Source organism: Camellia sinensis, chromosome 4 (assembly GCF_055761805.1).
Source record: "Camellia sinensis isolate YWXY chromosome 4, ASM5576180v1, whole genome shotgun sequence".
NCBI lineage: Eukaryota > Viridiplantae > Streptophyta > Magnoliopsida > Ericales > Theaceae > Camellia > Camellia sinensis.
In genome coordinates, this window is record NC_138964.1 from 158419042 (window position 1) to 158431470 (window position 12429).

A 12429-nucleotide genomic window follows, 5' to 3' on the forward strand; every position below is an offset into this window, starting at 1 on the left:
TGTGTATCCTTATCAAACAAAAATGAACATTCAAACAAATTACATCATTGTTGCACGTCAAAAATGCCACTCTAATCCAATCTGCAAAAAAATAAATTAAAAGTTTTAGTAATTAATCAATTATACAAAAGATTAAAAACATTAGTAACTCATCAATTTACAATTAGATCAATTATACAATTTATCCCTGTAACAGACTTTTTTTGAGATTATGAGAACAAAAAATTAATTTTAAGGCTAATTCACAAATGGTGCATCCCATTAATGTGTCGTAAGTTCATACAACTTATATTGGTCCCTCCCAAGGTGCATCCCATTAATGTGTAATAGCTTCCCGCTCAGGTGCTAAAGCTGAGTTATCATCACCACTGGAGAAAGGAAGAAGATCAATGAGTGTGGATGGGGGTTCCGTAGTCAGAATTATAAGCTACATCTTCACGCTATTTGCAAGGGGCAAAAAAGAAAAAAGAGAAAAGAGAAGCACCAGGTTAATATTGCAGAAACAGCAAAATCAAAGCCAATCAACAGTTAGGACTCTCACTGACAAATCTTCTCAATCTAATCCTAGTTGCATAAAGTCTAATAAAAGTTCAATTTCAATATCTGAAATGTTTCACTGCTTTGCCTTTGTATTACCAAGTTAGTAAAAAAAAATATATGAAACCATTTGAAGCATAAAACAACCATCGTAAGTGAGTGGTAAGTCTCCCAAACACACAACAACACAACTCTTAAATGAGCCATACCAGCAAGCACAACAAGTTAACAATCATCCAAGTAGACAAATTACTACAACTAAAAGAACAACAAGGTCTTTAACACTCAATCCCTGGGAAAAGCCGATAACTAGATTGACACTCACTAGGACCTTTTAATAGGTGTATGACGGGCAAACCTCAAACAAAGATACAGTCCATGAAAAAGAGGCATGAAATATAGAGGTTTAGAACAAGGCTCATAAATTGAATTTTACATCAGCTATTATCAAGAAGATGCAGGATTTAAGTCCCCCTTAAAATTTGGATTTTTTATGTTTTTTTTTTAAATATCAAAGGATGAATGAATAAACTTCAAAACAGTGTATAACCGCATTACATATATATTACAATGATCAAACTTCGCAATAACTTAAATACAATATGGAAACACAAAATAATATGGATACCAAGAAAAAAGGTATGGAAAAAAGTGCCCCCTGTTTAATTACAATAAAATAAAATCTACAACCTTACAACACATGTATAACACGTTCCCTTCACTAATTAAAATCTACTCAGTGATAGGTTTTATAGGGACTAATATGAAATTTATCACCCAACTAACAACTTTTCCTTTTATGCCAGTTATCTAATATGGCACCATGGATAATTCTCCCCTATAAAACTCCACACCTTTTACCGCTGGGCATGTAATCATTGGAATGACTTGTACAGATATAAGATATAAACAAAATTAAACTAGAAGGCAGCCTTATAGAAAAGTATTGAAAGACATGTGAAAGAGATATACTACCAACCTCATCAGAAGATTCAAGCCCAATATGTTCCTCATGAAACCAGTCCTCGCAAATACAGCACTGAATCATCTCTACCTGTTCCTCGGCTTCTGGATCAGGATAGGGGCGACCGCAGGTGCAATATGAACCTTTGAAGTTATGATTATATGAATTCTCCACATTTTCGATATCTTTGTTTGGGAAAAGCTTGCAAAAGAACTCCCCAAACTTTGAGTTTCCACAATCACACCTAAAGTTTCTCTTGGTCCACAATTCCACAATCTACTCCAAATAGCAAAAAGTAACTACCATCAAATGCAAGCAAAAAGTAATACAACAAGATCCGAGATTATACAACACAAGGTACGAATGACAAGATTGCATATTTAATAAAAAATCTGATTTGACAAAGAAAACAAAAAAATAGATTCGAGCAGAGATACGAGCAGTGATGCAGTGATACGAATGCACATCAAATGCAAGCAGTGATGCAGAGATATGAATGCACATCATTACAGGTCCTCTCCATTAATAAAATGACAAACGGAATATAAGCGATTAAGCCAATACTAGTACTGTATTATGAAGTAACCACACTGTCACGGATATAATACGTAGTATTTCATTTAAATTTGAAGTAATATGTAAGGTAGAAATTCAAGTCATTAACATAAAAGAAAAATCAGTTAAGTTCAAAGTATGAAAACCAAACTCGATAAGGAGGACTATCATGGAGATTAAAGCTAGATGTCAGTAACCATGGCTAATGAGACTCATTATATCCAAATGGTTTGTTTTGAATAAGCAAGGATCCTTGGACAAATATTCACATGACCCCACCCACTCCCCTCCTCCCTTCTCTCTTCCCAAAGGGTAGTTAATGCATGCCAAATGTCATGTGTGATTACCATATAACACGACAACACAACTGGAAATTAAAACCACAAAACAAAAACAAAAAACAGAACAAAACAAAACAAAACAAACAAACAAAAAAGAACAAAATGAACCATAGATGCAGTAACATTAAAATTTTTAAACTTGGATAGATTGACGTTATAGATACTTTCATGGCCTCATAATAAGTTAATATTTAATTTTACTGAAGAAACTCTCTTATAAATGCATTTGATAAATTGTAATGCTTGGCAAATATAGCGCTATGAGCACTACCTATAAATAACACTGACATGTGTTCACAAATCTACACCCATAAGTTAATGAGATATGTATCACAGAAAGATTATACTGAGAATACCTCATGGCCATCATGGCAAGACAAGCTACATGCTGTGCAAACCCCGGCATTCCCATCAGGAGTGCAGGTCAAGCACGAGAAAATCGCCTGCCTCTTCATATAACCTTTGGTATAGGTGCACTCTTTGCCCTCATCGCCACCCAAAACCAAATCCGCTTCCTATGCATTGGCATAGAAAAGAACGCAACATCAAAGTAAAAAACATTATATAACACAGAACGCTAAAGATAATAAAAAACAAAAAAAAAAAACATTTTGGTCTCGAAATGAGATAAAGTTGTACAGAGAGATAAAAAAAGTGCCAGGAAAATTTGGCAAACAAATTTTTTTTCTCATTAGCTGTCAACTTTTGATTGTTTATTACACGGGAAAGAAAAATAAATAAATAAAAAAAACAACCTTCAAAGTTTATCTAAAAAGAAAAAATATATATTTCTCTATGCCTCATTTTTCTGCTGGTATTCATTACTAAGTGAACCACAAATGAAACCCCACACTTACTAAAATTCAAACATCAACACAAATTAAATTTAGTTCTGACATTTTAAGTTTTATTTTGACATCCCATCTACATTCTCAGTCAAAATGGCACATATGTCTAATATACTTGATGGTTTTCTCATTAAAAAATTGTATCTATTTACATTTTATTCACACCTTTGCCCATGATAGTACAACATAATTAATAACAAAACAAAATTTTAATTACCTATTCTTTTAAATTAACAAATCATAATAACGAATTACAACCGTTACATTTCTTATTCCAATTTTATCCTCCAAGTAATATGATAATTCTTATTATGTCCAATCTCCAATTTTGTCCTCCATTAATTATCAATGACCAAAGCATTGCCATTACAACTAAAACACCAACTTTGTGCTATATCATTTGATTCGTTTATAGTCTACTAAGCACGCATACAGACACAGGACGCGGGTTCAAGTACAAAACAATAAAAACATGTTGACACACTAATTTTAAAAGAATGAAGACACAAACATGTTAAGCACGCAAAAACCAAATAGATATCTATTATTCTATTTATATCCATATATGAATAGAATAATAAATTATTCATACCTTGAGTGACAAATAAATTCATATTTTTATATGAAAAAAATAACAAATAATTTATTTTCCATGTCTACTTTGGAAAGGATGCAAGAATAAAAATGATTAACACCTATTTTAAGATGGCCCAAAGTATTCAAAAAATAAAGGGGAGTTATTAAAGCCAATGCATAGAGATTCCAAATTAAAAAATCCTAAATTAGGGATTCATAGACATGACTTCTTTTAATTTTAACCATTTACCCCTAGTTTCATTTCCTTCAAACTTGCGCGAAGAGTCCAAGACCCTTGATATGTAACATACCTATGTGCCAAAGTGTGTTTGATTTTAAGAAAACTAGAAAAAGAAAAGGAATCATGTGGACTCATTTGACACATATCTAACACACATCAACAATTGTGTCAAGATTCAAGAATTTTGATGTTCAACACGTGTCAAAAATGAACACACCTCATATCCATGATTCCTAATTAATACTAGATATTATATTCTATTAATATTTTTAACTAATTTTATGATTTTACCTCAAATTGAAAATCAATTATGTCCAAGGCAAATTTCAATTGTCTTCATATCTTTTTAACTCTTTCATAAATGTTCACGATATAAGCCTTACTTATTTATGTGTTATTTCATAATCTTCTCTATGCAACTTACCCATATAATCCCAATTATACCTTCTTTTCTTGATTAGCAATAATCCAACTTATATCTTATATGAATTAAAATCGATTTTGGCCTTTAACTTATATGCTAGTAAATTTTATGTTGTTTATCACATTTTTTTTTATTTTATTATGTCTTTAATAGTCATTTATAGGAATATTTCTTTCCATTTTTGTACTAGATAAGTAGTTTATGGTATATAAAAAGATATTGATTTCCATGTATGTATGTCTTCAGCCTTTCATTTTTATATTTTCCCTTAACAATAATTGATAACAATTGAGTTGTAACCCATCAGGGTATTCAAATGGTAAGTTGTATAAGTTCTATCCATGAGGTCTTAGGTTCAAGTTATGATGTCCTATTTTGCCCGATATGTGAGGCTAGTGGGTGATCACACACACATATCCCAAGTTTGTGCTCCTGGGGTGGGTGGGCCTAGGATCAATTCTCGATTATTCAAAAATAATAATAATAATTGAGTTGTTGGCTAATGTAAATGTCATATAAATCTTCTATTTTTTTGTTTACACTCTTGCAATTCATAGTAACTTGTTTAATTATAGTGGTAATTCCATAAGTCCTAATTTTTAATGGATGATGATAATAATCATGCTATTGTGCATGTATACAAATAGATATAAACACAAGCTATTACATAATAATATAAGTTATAACAATGACCTTCATTTCATTTTAGATAAAAATTTCTCACTTACATGAATGCATAACAGTTTTAAAAAGATAATGATATAATTCCTTCAATGTTACTTTTTATCAACCTCTGCCAAGACTCGCATACGAATCTCTTCAGCTTTAAGCTCTGAAAGCGCAACATCTAGAGTAGACAGAGAAGATTTGTGCAGGGGCTGGTCTCTGATGTACTCAAGCTGTGGGTTTTCAACTAGCTTGACTAAAAGAAATACCATATTAAAGAGCACAAGATGGAAAATGGAGACTATGGGGACCATAGGTGGTCTTTTTTTAAATCCATCAAGCTCGGTCAAATGCAGATGACTAGGAGTAAATACAATTCTAATATTGCAAAAAGGATTAGTTCAACCAGTTTTGAAAAAATCCCAAAAAATAGACTGCTTACCACCAGACTGAAAACCAGGTTGTTAACTTACTTCTCAAAACTAAAACTATATGATATCATACACTCACTCTTCAATTGGATAGTAAGCAAATTAATATTGAAAGTGATCTTTGGAATCGTATGGGATTATAAACGATGTTCTGAGCTTAGTGTCCATTGTGCAAAATAAATTCCAATATTCTAGCAAGAGAAAACAAATACAACAAAAATAAATAGAAATAAAAGAATAAGAGGCTGCCACATCACTGGAGGTGCATAATCACATATACCTGAGTAAGCAATCCTTTCTTCAAAAAATCATAATTTTCAAGTACTCTCTTAAGAAATATTGCATATTCTTAGAACTTGCTTTCAATCCCAAAACTTTATTTTCTTCCCCATATTCATAATTTACATTTCGAGATCAACATAAACGAACACACACTCCAGCAAGGAGTAATTTGATTCACATTGAGGGCAAAAATAGATAACAGAGGAAGGCCAAGGAGAGCATGGTTTAACATACTAAAAAAGGACATCATTGCCATGAACTTGACTGAGTAGAGATAAAGCCAAATGGGTCCATGTAATTGGGATAAAATTTGTTAACTTGAGCTGACAACACATTAATAGGACCTTAGGATTCTCGTACAATTGAACAAACTAACCAGAAACAGAGCCATTAAGTATTTGATCATCCATATACAATTGAACAAACTAGCTTGTTTCATAGTGCAGTAAGCATTAGAAGCTGTCGCAAACCATAGTAAACCAAGTGACCTTTAAACATTCAGCAATCCTCTGCCCAACAAACACTAACTTATAATAAAAAAAAATATTGGGCAAGAACCAATAGAACCATTTGATTGACATAAAATATAATTAAACTGTGAGCATTATGGGTTCCAATTAACTAATCCAATCCAACAAAAAGCTAAGAAGTAAGTCCTCGGTTTCCTCAGCACCTAAGGCTGTGTTTGGCTGGGGGATTTGATGAGTGATTTAGAAAAAGAGAGGGAAAAAGTGTGTGAAACTAGGTAAAATGCATGTAAATTTATTCATATTTCAACTATCTTTTTCCTTTCCCTTCCCAAATCCCCCAACCAAATACACCCTTAAAAAAACCAAAAATCCCTCATTCCAGAATTCAATTTACTTATCTTTCCTCCATTTTCTCAGCAAACAAACACACAGTAAGGAAATAATATAAAACATCAAGACATTTGCATGCAACCGAACCAAAAAAAAAAAAAACTAGGATTTTAAACAAGGCAGAGAGGTTACCAATTCCTGATCCTCAACATCCTTGAGGTACTCGTGGATTGAAACCGTGGGCTCAGCTTCAGCTTCCTCTTCAAACACATCAGCCATTTTTATCCGAATGAGATCAAAAAACAAATTTTCTCAGTGAAAGCCCCAAATTCGATTGAACAAACCCGAAACAACTGATGAGGACTGTTGTATAGAGCCAAAAAACCTATATTCTTCGAGAAAAGAGGTCGAACATGGCTTTTCGAGACATGTTAGGGCACCAATTTATCGGTGAAAACAATAGAGAAGGTGATCGCAGAGAGGAGTGAGGAGGGTTGAGATTATGTGGGTCTTGAAGACGAGCTAGGGTTTTATATGAGACTAGGGACTCCGTGGACATTTTCCCGCCATAATAGAAGGCCAAGTTGTCTACTTTTTTGATGAAATCAAACAAAAAATGTAATCCCTTCCCTCCTAATTTTTTCACTTTTTTTAGAGTTCTTTGCCCTCAATCTATGCACATTTTTTTCCCTCCTAATCCCTTTCCTCCTAACAAAAAATGGACTCCAGCGTTGCCACGATCTCCGCCAGTCGAGGTGGATCGAAGCACCCTACGCTTCCGAGGCAGACGAACACCACCGTCTCACCCTATTCTTCCCCATTCAGGCATCGCCGATGAGGTTAGGGTAGTGAGACACAGTGATGAGGCTTTGGAGAGTGGTAGAGGAGCTCAAGGTTAGGGTTTCCATGAAGGCTCAGGTTGAGATGAAAATCTGTGAGACTGAGACAATGATCTGCGAGGCTGAGACGGTTTGGAGAGAGAGAGAGTGTGTGTGACATACAAGTGTTTAGAAAGAGAGCTACGCCCAATTCGAAGAGTGTTTCATTCGAAGATTGTTTCATTTTACCATTTGGTGCCAAAGTACTTCATTTCGGCGCCTATATTTATTTTGGGTGATTATTGAGACCCCTCCAATCACCACCCTACACACACGTGGCGGGTGGTAATTGGAGGAGAAGAAAAAAAAAAAAAAGTGACCAATTAGGTGAAGAGAAGGTCAAGGGGTGGGAAAAAAATAGGGTCCATGTCATTATTGATTTATTTTGGTCATATTATTTAGACATAAATTGCGTTTCATGAAAAATAAAATATTTTTAACAGTTAGCATATGTGCGTCATGGAAAGTGTACTTTCTAACGGTTGATTTTTTGTGCGTCGTAAAAAGTGCAATATTTTTAATGGCTGACTTTTTGTGCGCTGTGAAATATTCAATATTTTTAACAGCTATTTTATGTGTGTCGTGTATAGTTGATGTATTAACGGCATGCCATATGCACGTCATAGAAAGTTTTATTATTTACGGCTAACATCGCAAGCTGTAAAAAAATCATCATTATTAGCATTTACGACCTACTCAATAGACACGTCGTAGTTGAGAAATTATTTACGACATGCAAAAAAAGTAAGTCGTAAAAGTGAGAAACCACGGCTTGCATTTACTGTATGTCGTTAATGCGGAGCCGTAAAAACTCTGTTTTGTTTTAGTGCCATCTCCTTCTCCCTCTGTCTCTCTTTCTCTCTATGTGCCTTTTGATGAACCCTAGCCTTCTACTTTCCTTTTAATTAGAAGCAGCCAAAGAGTTAAGGGTGTGTTTGGTAACGTTTACGTTTTCAGTTTATATTTATAAAAATTTTATAAACTGGTTTTTGTTTATTTTTTGTTTATTTTTAGAAAAACATAAACTACAAACACGTTTGGTAATTGACAAAATATTTTAAAAAATTTAAAAATATAAAAAAGAGTGAGAAATGGCAAGTGGCGGCAGAAGACGGTGGTGGAAAGTGGTGACGGTGGGTGGTGGTGGTGGGTGGGTGGCTGACGGTGGCGGGTGGTGGGTGGTAGCGAGTGGGTAGTGGGTGGTAGTGGCAAGTGGGTGGCGGGTGGTAATGGGTGATGGCGGGTGGGTGGTGGTGGCGGATAGGTGGCGGGTGGTGGTGGTGGGTAGGTGGGTGACAGTGGCGAGTGGTGGGTGGTAGCGAGTGGGTGGTAGTGGTGGCGGTGGCGATGGCGGGTGGTGGGTAGCAGTGGCAGGTGGGTGGCGAATGGCGGGTGGTGGCGGGTGGGTGTGGGTGGTGATGGTGGGTGGGTGGGTGACGGCAGTGAGTGGTGGGTGGTAGCGAGTGGGTGGTGGTAGTGGCGGGTGGTGGCAGGTGGCGGGTGGTGGTGGGTGGTGGCGAGTAGGTGGCAGGTGGTGGGGGGTACGTGGCGGGTGGTGGTGGTGGTGGGTGGGTGGGTGACGATGGTAGATGGTAGGTGGTAGCGAGTGGGCGGTGCTAGTGGTGGTGGAGATGGGTGGTGGGTGGTGGTGGCAGGTGGGTGGCGAGTGGGTGGTGGGTGATAGTGGTGCTGGTGCTGGTACTGGTGTTGGTAGGTGGTGGTGGCGGGTGGGTGGCAGATGGCTGGTGGTGGTGATGGTGGTGGTGGGTGGGTGGGTGGTGGTGACAGGTGGTGGATGGTGGAGGCAGGTGGCTGGTGAGTGGTGGTGGCAAGTAGGTGGCGGGTGGTGGGTGGTGGCGGGTGGATAGTAGGTGGGTGGTGGGTGGTAGTAGTGGTGGTGGCGAGGGGTGGGTGGTGATGGCGAGTGGGTGGCAGGTGGGTGGTAGTGGCAGATAGGTGGTGAGTAGTGGTGGTGGCGGTGGTGGGGGGTGGGGGGTGGGTGGTGGTGGCGGAAGACGGCGGTGGAAAATGGTGGCAGGTGGTGACTAGTGTTGGGTGGTAAAAAAAAAAAAAAACTCAAAACTCAAAACTCAAAACGGAAACACATTTTTTGTGTTTTCATTTTTTGGCCAAATTTATAAACTGAAACCACTTATTTATAAATCAAAAATTTTACCAAACAAGTTTTTATTTGAGTTTTTTAAATTTTTGTAAATATAAACAGAAAACTGAAAACGTAAAAGTGTTACCAAACGACACCTAAATGTATTTTGAATTTTTTTTTAATTTTATAATTTGTGTTTTGGTGTTGGGGCTTTTTTTAAAAAAAAAAAAATAACTTGGGAATTGTATATCTTTTTTTTTTTTTTTTTTATACATAGATATATCTTCTTTTTTTTTTTTGTGTGGTTTCTATTCGGGTATTTGTTTTTCAATTTATTTAAGATGGAGTTGTGGGTATTTTTTTAAAAAATTTAATTTATCTGTGATTTTCATTTGTTTTTAATTATTATTATTTAGGTAAGTTATGATGTGAGTTAGATATGTGATAGACATGTAAGTTTTATTGATTTAAAGTTTATTTAGATAAACTTTAAAGATTTTTTTTTTAGTTTTTTAGTTTTTTTGGTTATGTTATAATGTAATATATAAAATATAGGTAGATATCTACAACTTTAAAAGAAAATATTATCTGATTTTTTGGGGAAGAGAAAATAAATGCAAGTTTTAATTTTTTTTTTTTGAAAATTTGTGAGAGAGATTAGGAGGGAGAGATTATGAAATATTTTTGTTATTAAATAAATAAATTAGTCAATAGTTTTTTTTAATCTATTTTGTAAATTAAAAATCAATAATTTTGGAAAATTGATTAATTTGTCCTATTAAGTGATTTAAAATTTTGATAGATATACATAAAAAAAAAATACATAAATATATTATTAAATCATAATTCAAATTTAGATGTTATATCTTTTTGAGATCTATAGCTAAATTCTTATCTTTTTATTTTTTATTTTTGTGTGTAACCATAGTATATGGGAGAAATTGAAAAGGGTGTTGCAATAATTATGAGAGAAGTCAAAAGGGATTGTGGGTTGGGAGAAGTCAATAAATGCTGAGGTTGGGTTGGGAGAAGTCAATAAATGTTGAGGTTTTTTTTTTTAAATCAAAAAATTAGAAAATTAGGATTAGGAGATTGAAGCTCCCACAGGCCTTGGAGTTAAAAACTCCATTTTGCTTAATATATAGTATAGATATATATATATATAGATAAATAAATAGATATAGATATAGATATAGATAGATAGATAGATAGATATAGATATGACACATACCATTTATATGACACAGGACCAAAGTACCGGGACAACTGCTGCAATTTGCTCTCATCTAAATTAAAGGGATTTAAAAAGTTAAAAAAAAAAAAGAACAAAAAATTATAATATTAAAAAATGTTCACTAAAAACATATAGATTAAAAATTAAAAATTAATTATTGTAAACTCCATACTAAACAAGGTAATGTTTTCTATTAATTTGAAAATTAAAAAATTATTATTAATTTTTCCTCTGTTTTTTTTTTCTCACAAAAAAAAAGCTACATTAATTATTTTCTTTTCTTTTTTTTTTTTTTTTTTTTGTGGAAAGGGGTTTTGACCTGCGATTTTTCTAAAATGGGTGTTCTAGATGGAAATGGTAGAGTTGGTTCAGACAATAAGAAAAAGTGCTTATGCAAGAGGCGCCTTCACTATGAGCAAGAATAGTCAGTTTTGCATAGGGTGCCTTCTTGTATAATAGCTTCAATACTGGTATGCATGAAGGGCTTAAGTGTGAGACGTATAAGAGGGGCTTTAGTGCGAAAATAGAAGAAATGGTTTACAGAGTGTCTTCTTACTTCACGACTTCAATACTTGTGAGAGAGGAGTAGGCTCAAGTGCGAGAGAGAAATGAGGGTTTGTAGGAAGTGTCTTCTTGGGTCACGACTTGAGTGTCCGTGCACATGAAAATGAGTGATAAGGGTTAGAGTGTGTCTCTTGGAGTCACGGTTTTAGTGCTCCGAAACACAAAACCATAGCATATTAATAAAGAGAATAATTAGTGAAAAAATGTTTTTGTCTTCTTAAATACAAGAACAGAGAATTTATTATTGGTGATGAAATATTTTTGTCTTCCACAACATAACCATATGAGACGAAAAATATATTCATTGTGCAATCAATCAGAATTTATTAGTGACTAAATATTTTCATCTCCCACAACTTATTCTTCCAAGACAAAAATATATTTGTCGCTCATTTAATAGAAAGATGAAACGGCATCATTTGCATGATGGAGTGTTTATTGGTGACAAAACATATTCGTCTTCCATAACTTCTCATTCCTAGACAAAAATATACTTGTCGCCTAATAAATGGAAATATGCAACGACATCGTTTAATAGATAGGGAATTTATTGGTGACAAATTACGTTCGTCACAAAAAATATATATATTTTGTGATAAAAATGTTTGTCTCCAATGAGCTAATATAATTCGCGCCAAAGCAAATAAAATTGGCGCCTAAATTTTGCAGATGAAATTTTTTTTCGTCTCCTATACGTTTGAGAAAAAATAAAACAAACGACAAAATTAATATTTTATCATCTTTGGGTTAAATTTTAAGACAAAAAAAATTTCGTCACCAAATTTTGTCACAATAGCCTAGATTTCTTGTATTTTGTTTCCTTGTTTAATTATTATTATTATTTTTTTCATATTGTGGTGAGGGGTTTACTATGAGAAAGAATAATAGTTTTGCACAAAATGTCTTCTTGGATAATAATGTTTGCATGCACAAACGGCAAGAATAGAGGAGCTTTAGTGCGAAATAGAAGAGATGGTTTATAGA

The 12429-nt window shown here is 34.5% G+C and overlaps 1 protein-coding gene across 1 annotated transcript; it reads right to left on the reverse strand.

Moving 5' to 3' along the window:
* Positions 1–334: 334 nt before the first annotated feature.
* On the reverse strand, positions 335–7653 carry LOC114276297 (uncharacterized). Its single transcript, XM_082866688.1, has 4 exons — positions 6858–7653; positions 2754–2912; positions 1517–1777; positions 335–440 (listed from the first exon to the last, which is right to left on the reverse strand). Exons 1-4 carry the CDS (start codon positions 6942–6944, stop codon positions 387–389), a joined length of 561 nt encoding a protein of 186 aa, XP_082722814.1. The 5' UTR covers positions 6945–7653; the 3' UTR covers positions 335–386.
* Positions 7654–12429: the final 4776 nt, after the last annotated feature.